This window comes from Antedon mediterranea, chromosome 3 (assembly GCF_964355755.1).
Source record: "Antedon mediterranea chromosome 3, ecAntMedi1.1, whole genome shotgun sequence".
NCBI classification, from domain to species: Eukaryota; Metazoa; Echinodermata; class Crinoidea; order Comatulida; family Antedonidae; genus Antedon; species Antedon mediterranea.
In genome coordinates, this window is record NC_092672.1 from 7,753,603 (window position 1) to 7,773,211 (window position 19,609).

The window sequence follows — 19,609 nt, forward strand, 5'->3', positions numbered from 1 at the left end:
GATTTTTGTGACGTCATAGCCATCTGAGCTAGCTGAGCGGTTGAAAAAAAGATAAATTGGTCGCGTACGGTACTCAGTACAATACGAGAAATTGCGACGATTATCAAAATACAATAAAATAACGGTAAAACAAAGGGACAAGAACGTTTTTTTATTTTAAATTTCTATACATTCATTCTGCTTATCACTTTACTTTTAATAGACTGTGTGCATACATATTTTGTACAATTAAAAATAATATAACTAATTCTTTTACAAAAATAACTCACTTCAATTCCTAATATATTTACATATTATAATAATATAGTACATCCACCACGAAAGACAAAAGATAACGTCATAATATTATTGCATAACTAAAGTGACGTCAGAATATATCAAGGTAAGGAGGTAGGTGGAAAAGGCACAATAGCATCCATTAATCTGTTTACCAATGTAGGCCTACTACGCATAACTAAGTTTGAACGCCAATCTCGTTAATGCCACAACATGGTACGCTCGCTAATAACATGAGGCCTATGTGTTGATTTTGGGTTATCATAAATCAAGGTTTAAAAATGTATATTCAACTGTGCTTAATCCCCTTTTAATGAAACAAATAACAAAACATCGCGTTCACTTAACTTGTAAATATACTATCAGTTACCAATATGACTTTGGTCAAATATATGCTGCTATTATATTCTTATTTGATAACGTACAGCAATTAATAACATTTTAAATAGAATGAATATTCTATCAACTTAACATTAAAATACATAATTGAAACTGTCCAAGAGTAGTACTTTATTTTAATTGCGGTACTAATGTTAAGGCAAAGCTGCTGTACATTTAAAAAGGTCAAACTAGTAAATGTTGTAATTGCACTAAATCTTGCATAACTATATGGATATAATATTTACTTAAACTAAAACAAGTATGAAAGGATAAAACACAATAAAACAATATGTTATACTAGCTGGTGAGGTGAGGCTATTACAGAAGCATGATGATAGAAGCACCTAAAAGGGCTTCCTCATAATCTGGATGCTAACATATTATTACGTAGACAATCGGCACTAAAACCAATTGTGCTTAATACCATTCATCTTTTTACACGATAATATCGCTAAAGTTGTTATATCACAAAACACAATTAGAAATATTTAAAATAGTGGCAATATATTTTAAAACGTTGTGGTCGTGGCGTTGCCAAGAATTCACATTATGTGTAAGTAAATAAAAGTTAAAATAGCAAACCAAAAATATAAAAAAACACAAACAAAGGATAAATGAACAAACATATTTACAAAAACATAAAACTGAAGAAACACTTTTAGTACTTTGAGTAAGGCGTAACATGATTATATTTGTTTGCAGTCATAAGCATCAAAGACTGCAGCACTAACATCGAATACTGAATGAACCAGCTCCTACGATTACCAATCCAGGATAAACTGGTCCCCGTATGCAACCTTCACTGGTGAACACTACACGTTTTGTTTTACCATCATACAGACTCACTAGACTATTGTCACAATCTACCAACACTCCAAGAGTGTTTGATACCGTTACTGCAGACGTATCCTTGGTGGTGCTAGTCTTTGGCGATGGCAACCGTACTTTCCCCATAAAGTGGTTGATCATCACTCCACAGTCACTACCCAATGGATCTTCGTGCACGTCTGCCTCCTCACAGCTGTCATGCCCACTATCTGTACTTACTTGGTCACCCGGATGCAACACCAGACGAGATTTCTTTTCACTTACCACACCGACTTGAGAAACATAAGCTGATTGGTTAATTACGATTTCCCAGTAATGTCTTCCAGAAGTGATCTTCTGATCGCCAATAATGTAGACGGGATTGAGTGATACAGCAGTTTTTGGGATAAGACCAACATTGTCCAGAATGCTGCTGTTGGGAAAGACAGTTGCATTCATTCCATTCCCACTTATTTCAACAGTGTCTTTCCCAGAGTTAATCTTTGTTGCATCAAATCGGAAGTTAAACACTGAAAAAATAAAATACAAAATGTATAATGTTGACTAGAAAATATATAGAGAGACTATTACGCAATGCAATAAAAGAGTTTTAGTTCAAGTACGAAATGGATAATGTAAACAGGTTTAGGTAAAATTACAAAAAATATTTGAACTTGTATACAAGCTCATATCAATCTTCTAAATGATTATTAGTACACAATAAAACATAACCTTACAAACAAAGTAATACTAAGCCTTCTTAAACAATCCAAATACTTTAACAATAACAAACATGCTAACCTGATCCTGGAGCAGTTCGTAGCGATATTGCATCACAAAATGTTCCACATCCTGCAGCATTCACAGCTTGAACTCTGAACTCGTATTCCTGACCATACTCTAGACTGCAGATAGTATGTTGACTTGTTGTAATACCCTGTATTCCAGTCCACGATGTGGAATTGTTTCGTTCGCTTTGATCCGCAGTATCAACTTTCGTCTGCTTTGTTTTTTGCCCTTTCTTGGTGGGTGAATGTTGAATACACATACGATACTCTAAGTTATAAGAATCAACTTTCCCGCCATCTGAAGGTTCCTTCCAGCAAAGCTTTACGTCTTTATAAGCATACGATTCGTCGGGAAGCATTGTTGGAATTCCAGGAACTAAATATAAAACATAATATTATAAAAACTTTAACTTTTTATATTTGCGTTAATATCAAAATAATTAATTTTATGAACTTTCGGGAGCTTTCGTAGTTTATCTATCAATAATTTTCGTAGGTCCAGCACTGGCACAGAATATTTATTTAAAAAAACAGAACCATATGACGTAGTAGTAGAGCGCCGCCATGGCTGACGCCAGATGTTGGTGTATAATGTACCTAAACTAATTCCATATCTGCATTTTTGCAACTAACAGGCTATCTTAGTATATTTATTCTTGTTTCTTCAGTTTATGAATGCTACATTACAGTAGGAAACAGTATAAGATAAGATATCCTAGACTACATGATTTGATCTCTCTCATGAATATTCATATTTGTATACGGTATGATATTATAATATACTTCAATAACATTTAACAAACATGACCTTGCGCATTTCTTGTTAATCTTACTAAAATGAAGTTCTTACTTTTTAAGAAGTTCAGGTCTCCGACAGCCTCTAACGCTTTGTCTGATGTTATCGACATGTTTTTAAAATCGTCTGATACATCGATGTTCTTAAGCTTCATTGTGTCTGCCATTTTATGCATTCTGGTGATATAAATGTATGGTTATATAAATATAGTAACCAATCAAACAGAAGCAAATTAACAATCAATAGAAATCAATGATTTCAGCATGCAACAAAATAGTAAGTTGATAAATTGATCAGCTGTTCGTTCGTAATAAAAGAACTTCCACAATGCAATCAATCAAAATGTGTCTTCGATAAAGTACTGAACTTTGGAACAAAAATTAATAATTGTATGAATACTAAATATTAACTAACCGGCTAATCACAGGTCGTGCTGCTTGCACGAAGCACGCATGCTCAGTTTCTTTTAAAATCTCCTGCGCATACTCGATGACATTGCAATCTTGAAGCATTTTTTCATACGCTTCCAACATGTTTTGTACAACGTCAATCCTGGTAGAAACTTCAGTTTCTGCACGTTCAAGAAGACTTTCTTGTCTCATCGCCAGTAACTCTGACACGCTATCCAATGCGGATTTTACATGCTCCTTAAACATGACCCCAGATGTCTAATAAAATATAAAGTAAAAGAAATATTGCAGTCATACAATACTGGTGCAATTCAGCTTGAAACCTTAAGAAATTGGGATCTCGGAGAGTTTCTTTAGTGATGACAATATGTTTGTATATTTCAAGTTTTGCATCATTGTCCTAATGAAAAACCATCATACTCATGGTATCATATCTTATAATGATATTGATTATAAACAATGTAAAGTGTTAAATAATATCTCCACGTAACTTACTTCTAGTCTAAGCCTCATCGCCTTAATTCGATCAAGTTCTGCTTGAATCAAATCTCGTCTACCCTGTACTTTATTTATGTTTTTCTCTAATTTATCCTACAAGGTATAACATAATCAAATGTGTAACATATAATAACATATTTTAAGCAACGTAGATATATACAGTTTTGTCTTTTTCAAGAAGCAGAAGACATAATTAATAGTAATATTATGGTATATATAAATGGTATATATAAATAGTATACATATAGGCCTATCAATTGTATACCTTAAAATGTAATTTAATTCAGTTTTATTTCCATTATTTTAATTAAACCTTTTTTATACAAATTGAAAATATTTTGGACAAGTTTAAGGATTCTTGCAATAGTAAATGGGAATCCTGGTTTAGCTTATCGTTTGGGATGCAAAGGGATTACCGCACCAAAAATCAAAGGAACATAACCAAACTTCTAAGAAGTTAATTCATCTTACTTCAAACTCAAATTGAATTATCAAATATTGTTATTATTATTCCATTTCTCTTGTAACTGTAGATGGGATTTAATGGATTTGATTCTGGTCTTTGTCTTATAATGAAATCGGTGATATTATAGGCTATGATGATATAATAACTATCGTACTTGTCTAATAATAATATTATATATCACTCCAAAATTAGTGTCCGGTATCACGAACCTTCATAACATTGTATTTTCGCTCCATGCCGGATACTTTATGGTTTGCGTGAACACCGGAAAATTTACACATGTGACAAATTGGTTTTTGACATCCTTCGCAGTACATAGTTACTCGTTCGTCTGGATGCTCTGGACATGTTATTGTCTGAGAATCGGAAAAGAAAGTCTCATATTAAACACATTGAAGTTTTCAAAATCCATAATATAATATACTAATACTTATAAAATAAGTTTCAGCAAGATGATATGTGTAGCAAGATTTTAAATGGTCAGATTTAGGTTTAATGCTGCTAATCTGATGATGAATTTGTCCCTAATGAAATGATGAAACTTTCGAATGTTGGATTGGTGTGGGGTGTTGTTTTTGTGTCTGGTATGGTGTAGTCCGGTATATAAATGTTTTAAAGATAAATTCAGAGAGGATGGTGGCATGACGTGGCATTGTCTTAGTTTGTCAGTACTAATATGTGGTCAACTAACCTTAGGTCTGTAATTCCTTGTTGGACCAACATGCATGTGCTGAGCTCGTGGAGTGCCCCATGGATGAACGTTCTTGTAGCACACGTTACAGTAGCTTGCACGACAGTCCAGGCAACTTTTTGTGGCATCTTCAGGCGGACGAGTTCTGCAGGAACCACATGGTATACTGGCAGCTTTCTTGGCTGCCAATTTGTACCTGATAAAACGATGGAAACAAAAAACGTTATTACCATATATTGTCTGTAATATTTGTATTGCTTACAGATGAAGACAGCATCTTTTGGATGACTCGTGTAAAAGAAAACATTGTTGCAATGGGGTTTTTTGGGTAAGTTTCAACTTCAGCTTTAGGAATGTTTGTTTTATTACTTTCAATTATATATACATTTTGATTGTATTACTAACCTCTCAACAATAGCCTCAAGTGTAAAATTTCGGAAGAGTCCATTTATACCTTTGTCTCCTAAATCAACATCGGACTTGCAGGATGGACACGGGAAGTTCTTTACCCTCGGAGTTGAACTCCTACTAGATGCTGAAAGAGGCGGTCTGGGGGATCTTCCACCAAATGACTCACGCCTGCGCAAGCCTTTGGTGACAGCCCCTCCTACCTCGCTCTCACTGGTGGCAATCGAACTCTGACGTCTGAACGAACCCGAACGTCTACGTAGGCTTCCAGTTCTGGAGATAGACTTTCTTTGCATCGACGGTGACGTCTGTCCGTTTGAAGATCTAGGGCTAACATTACTTGAAATTGATGTCTTAGGAGGAGAGTTAGGCGATAATGGTGGTGAACCTCCAGAAACAGAGTAAACACTTTCTACCGAACCAGCATTGGACAATCTACCAAGACTGGAAAGGCATTCTCTTGCGCATTTGTGGCAGATATTGTGATGGCATGGTAGAACAATTGGCGTTGTAAAATAGTCATCACATATGGGGCAAATAAGCTCCTTCTCAAGATTCTCCATCATTTACTATAATCTGAAAGACAAAGGCAAGTCGACCTATATTAGTTTGAAAACGAAAGGTCAAAACATTCTGAAGCATAACATTTCCATATGTCAAAGACAATATAGTGACATTTCATTATCAGTGTGTGGCTATAATTATCATTCTGTGTACTGGATAATATTATTACCGTCATCGTGAAATTCATGATACAAGCAGTGTTAGCCTAAACTGTTAAAATTTTCACCTTAGGATGTTAAAGTCTTAAATGTGAAAATATGACTTTTATAATTTTGATTTTGAATAGAATATTCAATAGAAAATCATAAAGGTTTAGTGATATTCTGAATGTCATCATTGGTATTCTATAATATAATAGCACTAAAATTATTATAATTATGTAAATTATAGTTAATTCTACTGAATTATTCATAAAGCTATAATTATGTTAATTTATTCAATCGATTATCAATAAAAAGAAAATGCGTACATTCCATCTTCATTATCATTGCTAAAATGTAAATTAATAAGTATTCATTCGTTCATTCATAAATCTACTGAATACAGATACGTTCCGAACAAATGGAACCTGTTTGAATGGAGAAAATCCATACATTATTTAAATACATTTATTTCTCAGTAGAGTACATCAACCTGAACATACGTCCATCAGCAAGTGAATTCATGCAAATTGAATGTTGCTTTCGACTTGAGAAGTATTGAAATACTTTCAATCATACAACATATAGTTAAACCGGCGATTAACATTTGCTGTCATACATAAACATCAATGAGACTATGTTGACTAACAATTAAATCGTTGCATTTGGTGAACTCACATTTCTTGTGCAGTATTCTGCCGAATCTCAGTACTGACAGTTGACCTATATATTTGTCCTGTAGGCCTATATATTTGTCCTGTAGGCCTAAGAGCTAGGCCTAACAGTAATGTGATAGTGATGGAAAAAAATACTGTCCCTGTCTACTGTCATCGCTAGCTGTTAGCGAATTTAAATTTACTATTGATTATTCTGTACGATCAAGTATAAAATAACAAAACAGGTTTGAACAGAAATACACGACTTGTTTGCTTGCATTTTGAAAATGAAATGTGCTGTATGAGTCTTTGTTCACAACATGATTAATTTACACTGATTAATTAAGTACAGCTATTCATGATACAATGTTAGTATTATATCAATATTTTCAGATACAAATCTCATTTAAAAGGACTACTATGAGTTGGCCTACACATCATTAAAAACATTATAGGCCTATCACTCTCCACGCTTTGAACACAAGAGCCGTTAATATTTTGTTTGCGTATGGTTGTTTTTAACTCAACTCATGTTTGGCACGGGAACATTTAAAGCTTAATAATGTCAACAGTGATATATGAAGCTTAAGCGACTGCAATTGGCAGGTCCGACCTATCGTAAAACAAATATACGTAATGACAGTATCACTTTACAACAACGCGTTTCTGATGACGCGTTTAGGTTACTAACTAACGCGTACAATTTAAAGGCGTTTCTTCAAACGCACATACTGTAATATTATTGACACTGCGAACGAACCATGATGTTGCAACATAGGCCTAGCTATGTAGAGTTTATTAGAATCTACCTTCAGTTTTCTTCTAATATATTCGATTCTCACTATATTTTTAATATCTGTTAAACATTATGGTATGAAGAGTAACATTTAAGATGTCGTCAGCAGAAATATATCTTTCGGTTTCTTTAGATTTAAAAAAAATTACATTTAGATGTAAATTAACTCCAAATAGGAAATCTAGTTTGACGTTATATAGTCCATCCGTTTACGTTAATCTAAGCATTGATGATTTAAACTGAGCTGAGAAGTTTACTAGGCACCGCTAGTACGAATCGCTGCATTTAAAGGTTCACACACAATTTGCTGATTTTAAATCGAAAATTTACTGAACACTATAGAGAAAATCTATCCATTTAAAACTATATATACTTTGAAATTGATTACCATGCATCTCATATGTTAAAAACCTTCTAGCTTGCATTAGTAGTAATTACAATTCTCAGAATTATTCCTGCTCTCGTGAATAATTGTAAGGTTACTTTAAAACGAGATTACGTAATAGACTCAAGATAATTACAATTTCTATATAAAGGATCCCAATGGAAATAAGATAATAAGCTTTTCGGGCTATCCTGAAAAATCTTTTATAAATGTATTTATTTCTCAGTAATTTATTTTATCACTTATGTATTACGTATGTATTTTTTATGATGATTTTCCTAATAAATGCAAATCAAATCATCTATGCCTAATTGCTCAAGCAAAACTGACATTGTATTTAAAATATATAAGGGCATACATAAAGAGAATCGTAATTAAAATCGATGTGTAATAAGATATGTTGAATGCATTTTAATAACAAAACTGCTCTTGCTGTGTTGCGTCATTCGAGGCGTTGTCGTTTTCAAATGTCAATTTGAACAATATGGATATAATAGACGTACTATACTAATTAAATACAGTAATATCTCAATAACAGTGCTATTGTTTCATGTATCATGGTTATAATATTTACTATTATATAGATACAGAAACTTACGGCTATAATTAAGCATCAATAATGTTAAATTATGTTTTAATTCTGTGATATTAATCTCTATACACCGTTATTTTGTTTACTATAACACGTTAAAAGCAAAACATTTTCGAGTTACATTACATAATACAATTTAAAGGGTCCAACTACACGCCACACGCCACATAACTACGCTATACATAAAACGCGCCATCCTTAGACGCATAATACTGTACACGTTAATAGGAAATCGAGTACTCTTTCAGCATAAAATAATCAACCTCATTCCAATATTTATCAGATGATAAACGTGAACTTGATTAAAACTGAAGCTAACTACTCTATCTACATACCTTCTAGAGTACTACATTTCTGAAGCGCCTAACGCGTGTGGTAGTGTATAATAGCGTTGCGTGTGGTGACGTGTGTTTTCAACCGATATTATGCCTGTCAAGAATATACTAAAAGTATGCTAAAACTGTTTTAATATAATGTTTTAAAACATAGTAACAATGATTCTAATATTTGGCTTGCTGTCTTATCGCAGAAATTATATTTTAATATCTTAATATACAATATAATATATTAATATATATACTTTATGGATGATCCAATACGATTTTCTAAAGTATTACGTGCAAAGGCATGCTGGAAACAGTATGGTCAATAATGAATCGATTATGTTGTCGACACTGTGACGAGAATTGACTTAATAAACGATTCAAGTTGTAAACAATATCCTCTTAAACGACGAACTAACCAAGCAATATGCATCAAAATGGCGATTCACACTTATCCGTTAACTTGCTGTCAATTTCACACATGATCGCAGATTTTCATCTCCTACTTTCTATTTGTCTTGTTAAGTCAAGTGTGGCAATCGGAATTATTATATTATTGTCAAAATAATTTGACTTGGTGTTACGGTCTACCTTCCTGCTGCCACGAACGTACATAGAAATCGAACTAACAATAATACCGTCAAAACGTTTAAACGCACACTAAAATAAATAGGTGTAATGATGATAATATTACTAATATGCTTGGGTCTATTACTTCAGTACTTCCTCAATACATCTACTTCATAAACAAAATAACCATTTACTGAGACTATTACTGTAATACGCGCTCAAGGTGGCCGTTAGGATAATAATCATTGAATATATTATAATATATATACGGAATGATTATACACAAACCCACGTAATTCCACTCGTCACTGCTTATACAATATCACAGTGGTAGAAATTTCTACCTCACATGCTTATAATATACTTAGGATACAATATTGTGTTTAATAGAGCTGAAATAATGAATGCAACTTTCAGTTCCAGATTTAACTGGGATCTCATGGAGATACAATTTACTTGCCCTTAAAAGGGCTTACATATAATTTTGTTTCGTTTTAAATTTTCAGAGATTTCCAATACCAGCTGAGCATAATAATGATAAAATGGGCAACATGACGAATAAAATGCCTTTCAATTACCACAGTCTCCTTTTTATATGTCTTTTTTTTCTTTCACAAATGCATACGTATTGCAATACATTTACGTGACTTGGGTGTCCAGAATTATAAAACGATTATTATATACAAGTTCGAATGGCCTTCCAATATTGTTGTTGACATCAGCACTCGATCGTCTTTTTCAGGGGTATCAGTCAAATTCAAGAATACATACCCTTGTAAAATGTAATGAAGCTGATAAGATCAGTGAATTGATGCGTATCATTGGATTATTGCTTTAACTAAAATAGAAATACAGACAATATAATATACATCAATGAACGTAAATAATGGAAACAAGGCTTCTAAAGGCAGGGAACCGAGATGATTGCTGTGGACATTTTAAATCTTTTAGACGCGCGCCGCACATATTTCACTCATGCAATGGTGGTATGAAGGGCAAGATGTCGCCGTTTCTTAATTTTCACGTTCTGAAAATTAACCGCACTACATTAGCTGGTGTTTTTATTTACCACATAAGCTATTGGTTTCTACATAGGCTGGAGGTTTACTACATTAACGGTGGCGGTTTTACTACACAGTTGTTTCGATATTAGCTGGAGTTTTCTACATTGTCAGTTGTAACACGCACCATAGGCCTACTATTTGTAGTTTATAACTTAAAAACGTCTTTTTGACGAAATTTGAATGATAAATATAATATCCTACGACCTACACTGTTACTTTACCATTTAATTTATTTTGAGTGGTTAAATAATCTCCCATTTTTACAAAATGTATCAGGCCTTCACCAGCTTAATATTATACGTTCACATGATTTGCCCAACCGTTTGTGAACCTTGCGTATTTCCACCAATACAATGTCGATTGTTTCTCTACAATATTGCATAATGTGAAACTGAAAAGTATAAAGCATAGGCCTAGTCAAAAACACTAATCATAACATTTTCAATATATTACTGAATTATTATCCAAGGCTATGATCCTAATATTAGCTACAAAATACCATGGTAACCAGTCGATGATTTAATTTGATTAAATTTAATTAAGAAAAAATGAATCTACTAGCAACAAACTATCAGTATTCTAATGTCGATAAGAAAACAAGGAAATCCGGCAGTTCGCAACGATTAGTTCATTTTATATGTTACGTCATATAGTCTTGACAAAAACACAAGTAAAACGAAATTGCATTTCAACTTTCTTTTACAATCTCGAACACGCCATTTGATATATCTGAGCTGGGTGTGTAAATTTAGACAAAATAAGAATTTGATATTAAATTAGACTAATGGTGTTTCCTGACAAATCGAAAATAGGCCTAGAATAATGTTTTTCAACAAAGTAGGGACACTTTCATAAGTGAAATGACACATTTCTCAATAAGAAAATCGTGAGAACAATACAATTTTTAACTTGGTTTTCTCCAAAGTAGGGACACATTACGCGTGTGAAAGATAATGTCAAAGAAAATCGTCATTTAGGCCTATTTTGTTATTTTTGTTTATTGTTCCAAAATATAAGGAACACACTATACGTGAATACATATCTGAACTTGGTTAGGTGAATGTTGAGGAAAACATTGTCAACTATGTTATTTGGACACATTACGCGTGAAAAGATGACACATGACAAAATAAATCCAGCAAAAACAAATTATATTGTAGCCTGGGTATTATTAAACTATATATTCGTTTCTGTTCTGATTAAAAATTAATATAAATACTCCTACAATATATTAATATTCATTTATCTGTCTGCATCAATCCTCAAAAGACGATTTGAGTTGCCCGAAACATGCTAAATTATTACGTTGACAGATTACACCTATAAACTAGTTTTTAGTCTATATTAATACATAAAATATATTTTACCTTCGTTTATGAACCCTCCTGTGTCACTAAATTGAATGCAGACTAAATTTGCAAGACACAGTTCCACATGAACATTCTCAGACAGAAAAACAATTGTGTCTATTCGTACTGGATTACTAGTAACTAATAGCGCAACAATTACACGTTCGGCATCTGGCTTCGAGAGAAAGTTGAAGCGTTTAACCCATGGGAAAATCCAACAATGACAAAAAAGGAAACTATACCACTATGACACTCATATGTTGGGACCAATACTGTTAGATAGCTTCTTTCAAGTAGGACAGCACTAATGTATATGGTAAATTATGAACACAGTATGTTCGATTTAATCAGGAAGGAAGGAGAAATATATCGTTTGTATCTAAATGCTTAATTACTCTTGATGACGCATGCCAAGTACTATTTCTGTTCGAAAAGACCTGGGACTATATATACGGCAGTCGTGGATATTATCAAAATTAGTTAAACACTCCTGACACTGCGCGCAAAAACTTTAGAGATCTCAGTGGCAGGGACAGACATGATTTATGCACAGTGTGCCTATAGACATGCATATGCATTCGCCATTTCAGTGTAATAAATATGTAGGCCTACGGTAATTATCCAAATGAAATGGTTATTGTTGCTAAGCAATAAAATACGTTTACTGTTACGCACCAGTTTATCCGTTGACTATCACACAACAATAACATCATAATTTTGCATAGTTATTCTTTCATAATTTATTTCTATAATACTGTCATATATTAATAACTAATAAAAGTACAATGCACCGCTAGAGAATGCACCATCGTATTAATATTTTGAAATTTGTTTCATATAAATTTGTTATTATACCTGTACTTATTAATTATCTGTTGGCCCAGTACTCAACGAGTGTTTAGTTCAAATATTAATGCATTGAAGATGAGGCTTGGGCCAACCAACAGGCAGAGTCATGTGTTTATTCTGCGGGAGATCATTGAACCCTTAGCACTTTATATCGTATGCTGGGGAATATTATTATTAGACCAGCCGTCCGTATGCTTATTAAACCGCAATTGTAGTTCAATATTATAATAATACAAAAAATAGCATTGAAATAGTCAATATTACAGTAATATAAAAAAGATTTTAAATTATGACAATATGAATTACGTACAGTAGATACTGTGTAGTGTACAGAGCACCCTAGATTTGCCCTGTACAGTAGTAGTTATTGTCTTTGTAAGTAATGGTCTTTTTTATGTTAATCCTGAAGTCGGTGGTATGTTTTCGATGATGTTTGTCTATACGTTTGATAACGTCCAAAATATTTTCTTTTAACTAATTACAATCTAGAACCTAGTAGTATAGTATCATACGATTTTGAAATACAAAAATACTCTCACGAATAAAACGGCACTTTTAAATATGATATTGTTTTATACATTAAAAAAATAATGGATAATAGATGTATCTATGAAAATAACATGACACATTCGGTTATTTTGAGTGAAATTGCGTAAGAATGTACCACGAGTACAAATCCGCGCAAATTTCGCTAAGGAACATTCGGACGGATTGCTCATTATTATAATATTAATAACAAAACTAATATCAAATATAGATCATTATGACGCCATCGGCTGATAAAAGGTGTGTTATGTTGTTGAGTATTATCAGAGTTAAGTAATAAGCTGAGTAAATCATGCAACCACCACACCATTGTATAATGTTCAATATAGCGGTTACCTACAAACACAAGACAAGATAATGGAAACTTTATCGAGATGAATTAGTAATTTAGCAAACACTTAAAAGACAACACCGCCACATTCAACTGGTGATATCAATCACATTCAACCTGAAGTCGTTTATGATTTGATTCTTTTACTTTAAATTTATGATTTACGATCAACAATCACTTGTGGCCTATTACATTAGGTTACCTACATTATCTGGATTAGGTATGCCATCAAATTAATTAATATTTTACCAAAAGTAGGGCACAACAATATTATAGCACGGAGGCAAGATGTCATTTGTAAAATATCGAGCTAGCTCCATATTGAAATCTGTATAGTCAAAAGTGTTTCATCTGTTCACAAACTAATGGCTTATTACATAATTGAAAAATATGGATAATGTGGGTGGGTTTCAAATTTTGATTCATTTCCACTATAAAATTAGCCTTGGTATTTCAGCGGGGATGAGGTGGTCAAGTTGTTTTTTTTTTAACTTGGGAGCGCTAACATATTATATATAGTCTGTCAAACATATAGCAACATTTCATTTTAGCTGTCCTTAGCGGGGCCTCCATCTCCACCTAGTGCAGTATGCACGTGTGATGAAGCCTCACCCAGGTAACCAATGATTCTTCTCGACTATGTCTAATCGTAAACAATCGATTATAAATTACAGTTGAACTTCTCCACTGGGACACCTCAATTCAGGGGACATTTTCCCTTTGAACTTATGTCTTAACAGCGAATCCCTATTCAAATGTATCTAGTAAGAGGACACTTGATGATTCAGAAGGTGTCCCTTATAAGGATTCTACCGTAGGCCTATTGATTTTGTGGTTCTTTTTTTTTTCAATTAAAAGAACAACTATCAGGAATATTAATTAATTCAAAATTTAAACATGAAGGAATTCCTCTATGATTGAAATCACTCACTGAACTATACAAATGACGTCATACTACTTACTTAATGTATATATATTATCTACTTACGTTTTTCATGATGGCACTACAAATAGTATCAACAACGTCTTACAATAATGTGTATTGCATGTTCTATTGATTTTCTTTCGAGTCAAACTACATTAGCGTAGAACATGAATTAAACATTATCAACGAAGATTAACAGTATTAGTAGCCGTTGACATTTAGATGCAACTGAGACCTTACTTGTCAAATAAAATACGTAGGTCTAATATATGCGAATACATTCATGAGGCTTTTATCGTATTGTATTATTAAAAAATGCCTACGTTGTTTTGTTATGAGTATTCTTTATACATTGGGGGGGGGGGGGAATCCTTGGGACTTAGAAAGTGACCCTTTAATTAGGGGTGAGGGTGTGTCTTGAACAGTGATTGGCTGCAATGTTAAATATTTTCACTCGTTTGTTTCACGGAAAAGTGTCTCCTTGATAAGGGTGGGCCGTGGATAGGGTGTACCAATAGAAAAGTTAATTGTTAATTGTAATTAAAGAGATCGTTATTTAATAGTATGCAGTATTACATATAGTGACTTTCCCACGACCACATATGGCATCCTGTTTGATTCTCACTATGCATTCTACTTATGATTGTTTCTCATAATTAATGTTCGTGATGAAATTGACAAGTAGGCTAGACCATATTTATACTAAGCTCTATATAAGATTTCCGAAAATCGCCGAAACATAGAATGATATAGAAAGTAGTTAATCGCTGATACCGACTATATTTACGTTAATTGTATTAAGTATCCCCACTATACATAAGGTTTGGAGGGAATGAATATAAATTATAAGTTAATGTACTGAAGCGACAAAATTAACCATCACGGGATTTGAACCTGGAAATGGAATTCTACACTTGTGCACGTCAATCAGCTGAACTCAGCGATCGGAAGAGTTTCGTGTTAGATTTTAGAGAAAAAAACAACATTAATTGATTTGGCAAATTTAGTTTACCTTGTCTTAAAAACCGTAGGCATTACGATATAGCAGTTAGACGACCTATCTTGGTTCTTTACGACTACTAGACTACTACCTAGGAGTATCACTATGGATTTGCTACCGTACACACAATCCTATTAATTTATCAGTGTCGTAAATTAAACCATCATAGAAAATTAGACAATAGTAAAATTATAACCTACTGTTTGGCGAATGGATAAGCGGGTAGTATTCACTAGCTGTATAACTGCTGTAAAAACGAGCCGATACTTTCTCATTCAAGCTACACGATAGCCCTGATTCACCGCAGTTCCCACCGTAAACCGTGTCTCAGCTGACTGGGTCTGTTTCAACTAACACAGACATTTCCACTAATAGTATACAAATAACACCGCTTGCTCAAGCAGAATAGCATTGTTTGTCAATAGGAACAAACGTACAAAAATGCGTGATTCATCCACTCACGTTCAACATAATTAAGTTCATTTCATAGTGCTAGGCCCATGTGTCTGTACAAACGACGAGTCTTAATAATTCACAACCGTTCAAACTCGATTCTTAATTCACATTCCTGACGTGAGTAAAATCATTCAGAAAACATAACGCTATACGTACGACCTTTACGTCATCAATCGTCTGCAAATTATCTGAAGGTAATAACACAAAAAGGCAGTCCTAACCGCAACAAAACGCAGGTATTATATCAATGAAACCGCATAATACGTGGATATAGTACGGTACTGCCACAACAAAACAATTTTACTATTTTTATGTCAAATTGTATTTTATGCGTTGTAAATCATTTCAACAATAATTTATCATATGTGTTAAATAAACAGACGCACTGATATACTAACCGAACATTTTAAGTAAATATTGGCACTTTTCCACAATGTGTTGATGCCAAGCAGATAGGCCTACTAATAATTATGTAAGCAAACCACGCATGAAATATTATGTTATATAAATATAGCCTGTAAATATAAGCACATATAATTATGTAGTATAAATAGGCCAACTAACTCTATATTGTTTTATTATCAAATTATAAGGTTGATTATCAACAATTAATTTTTTTAATTAAATGATTGGCTGTGCCATATTGAACAAACATGTCGCATGGATATCCTGCACTCTGCTATTACTATGCAAATATACATATAATATTTATTTACAATAAGGTTGGAGTCCTCGTGAGGTAAATCTATCGCTCATACTTACGCATACATTAAATTATCTATTAATATGTATCCGGCTTTTTGTGATGCTTAGTTGATCATAATACAAACTAGATTGATATTTACTTTAACAACGCCACCCTCTTGAGATCACAGCACGTCACACAGACAGACGAGCCTGATCCCTGGTGGTCTCATAACTATCTAGATTTTGCAGTGACGGGTCAAGGCTTTTGATAGGGGCACGGCCTACAATTTGTAAGACCAAGTGCTGAACTTAAGCTAACGTTCACGTTGTATTTTTCTAATGGGGGACGGTCTGCGTTCTCAACAAATATCATGGTTGAATTAAATATGGAAAAGCCTGAAGCCACCAGAGGTTAATTTTTAATTAAGATGACATATTGTTGCACGCGTAGGCCTATATCTCGAGTACGGTGCACATTTTTATTAACACAAATTACTGTAGTAATTAAAATATGTCACAGCAGCATTATTGGATTAGGCATTCGGTGGTAAGCTATAAAGAAGAAGATAAATACGTAATGACACAGTTTACACGTTATACAGTTACCGTGTAAACGTAGCCAGTGCATTATTATACCGTCCCGTAATCTCAATACAACGAGTATAAAGTAAAAACATAAAGTTAAATGCCGTCGTATTTTATATACAATAGGCCTAAAGATGAACTATTGCATAACATTCGCCGATCCAGTACCAGCAATGATCAATCAGTATCCAGCTTTGCTACGCATTTATACCGATGTACATGACGTCATCCATAACTCAATCATGCATAACCAAAAGTTATAACTAGTGCCATCACAACACTATGAATTAGAAACTGATTATTCTTTGTTTCTACATACATACCAAGCATGACTAATCGACTCCTCCCTACTACTGAAGTATTCAAACAGAGTGTGTCTTGTTTGACATTTTGATAATTAAGGTAATTGATTCGATGATTCCTTCCTCGACACGAAGATTAATTGAATTATTATCTCCGATTGAACAGAGTACAACAGCCATTGTTTGCTCAAAAAGGGTTTCACTTACACATGTGTACTACTACTACTCTGTTTCTCCATATAGTTACTTTAATGTTTGATTCAGATAGATATGTACAATATGCAATATAGACGACCGAATACGATATACAGGGTATCAACATAATTATAAAAATATCAACCGATTCTGTAACTGTCACTAGACTTTATATGGAAGACTGTTGCCAGTTACCTATCTAACTGTAATATTTTTTTAATACACGATATCTGTGGCATGAGTTCATATCGACAGACAATGAATAACGTTATATTCAAGATACTAAATGCACCGGGAACCAGAATAGCAGGTGTATCGTATTGTTATACCGCATGCAAGAAGAAGGAAGTCAATATGATGATCCCACCCCTCCCCCCAGGGGGTAGGTGTTCCACATAGAGTCTAGTGACAGCTACAGAATCGGATGAAAATACAATATTGAGATTTATGTAAGTCGAGTTATTATCAGGCGGAGGTTGGGAAGAGGAGTTCGGTTAAATAGATATCAACAATATAATAAACCATGAAAAACTCACTGAAGCCAACAAAAAATAAGGTCGTAATGGTTTTTCTAAAGGAAGTTCTTATAATAATGCTACCATGACAACATCATAAATATAGAACATAATCAAATGCGGATGTGTGTATAATAATATTAAGCGAATTAATGGTAAACCTTGCCATAGGATGTGTACCTTTCTAAACGACCTTCTATTGTTAATCTATATTTTACAACTTGGGGGTGTTGTATAGGTAATAGGGTGCACATTAGAGTAAAGTCAAGCCAGCTATCTGCGCGAGTATTCGTAATGATTTTGATTACTCATGGTTACGGATGAAAGTAATGAATTTGACAACGAAGACAATTATGCTATAAAATGTTAATGACTATCATGAATAGGTTACATAATACTAAAATAATTATAAATAGAAAACACAACGCGTTTAAGATCATTCAGGCAACATTTTACAAAACAGTATTACTATCATATCCTTGAGTCATGTCTTATTTAACCGAATTTTTCAAACTCTACTCACAACTTCGCTAACCCCACACCTATCTCCACCCCTACCCCCTTACAAAAACGGACCTTCATTGCAAATGTGAATTAGTGCATGGAATTATACAGATTATAATGTGCAATAACTGAGACCATCATTACTTCAGCCCTGCACCCAGCCAAATGGTACTACCCCTTATCAAAACAAATATGTCTGCCAAATTATTTGAATTTTAAGAGAATAGAAATCCGTAACATATGTCACATTACTAAACGAAAATAACCCTGCATTCAACATATTAAACTTTTAGATCGGAAACAGTAATGCAGAATTGCAAATTAAGTATTTCCTACCTTACGTTATGACCTTACGATGACTGTACCTTCAGCAATCACACATAGGCCTAGGCCTAATCCAACATGAATGTGCCATTTTAATGGGTCTCAGAAGGCTATTTCCTGCTGTTAGTTTCTTTTATTCCAATCCAAAATATTCAACTGTTTAAGAAGATCGATCGCTCAAACACAAGACAATTGCCAACAATCGTTAAACTCGTGACGTCACCGAATTGTCAATAGGTGTAAAGACAATTAGTATAATAGTATTGTTGTATTTAAGACTATATGGGAAGGTTCTTCTCCCCTTGGTCTCATTTAAATGTAAAGGTATTGTCAATGAAGTGAATAAACGGCGATGCGATCCGGTCTTGTTGTTGAATCTATTGTCACACGTTTTTCAGTTTACGTTTGATTTGTCTCTTTGTACTAATAC

The 19,609-nt window shown here is 33.6% G+C and overlaps 1 protein-coding gene across 2 annotated transcripts; it reads right to left on the reverse strand.

The window, feature by feature from the left end:
• Positions 1–171: 171 nt before the first annotated feature.
• On the reverse strand, positions 172–19,423 carry LOC140044736 (E3 ubiquitin-protein ligase TRIM36-like). Of its 2 annotated transcripts, none has more exons than XM_072089374.1 (9): positions 19,192–19,423; positions 5,519–6,097; positions 5,114–5,309; positions 4,632–4,778; positions 3,954–4,049; positions 3,463–3,716; positions 3,103–3,224; positions 2,266–2,628; positions 172–1,994 (listed from the first exon to the last, which is right to left on the reverse strand). In XM_072089374.1, exons 2-9 carry the CDS (start codon positions 6,085–6,087, stop codon positions 1,384–1,386), a joined length of 2,358 nt encoding a protein of 785 aa, XP_071945475.1. In that variant the 5' UTR covers positions 6,088–6,097; positions 19,192–19,423; the 3' UTR covers positions 172–1,383. The 2 variants fall into 2 exon arrangements, with proteins under 2 accessions (XP_071945475.1, XP_071945474.1); XM_072089373.1 differs by lacking the exon at positions 19,192–19,423 and adding an exon at positions 15,812–16,250.
• Between the last annotated feature and the right edge of the window lie 186 nt (positions 19,424–19,609).

What these genes read in the sequence shown, in the direction of transcription:
- LOC140044736 (XM_072089374.1), bottom strand. Translation starts at nt 6,087, where the DNA reads ATGATGGAGAATCTTGAGAAGGAGCTTATTTGCCCCATATGTGATGAC. An exon ending in CAAGGAATTACAGACCTAAG is followed by an intron (nt 4,779 to 5,113) that starts GTTAGTTGACCA and finishes TCCGATTCTCAG; the next exon opens with ACAATAACATGTCCAGAGCA. An exon ending in GCACGACCTGTGATTAGCCG is followed by an intron (nt 3,225 to 3,462) that starts GTTAGTTAATAT and finishes TTATATCACCAG; the next exon opens with AATGCATAAAATGGCAGACA.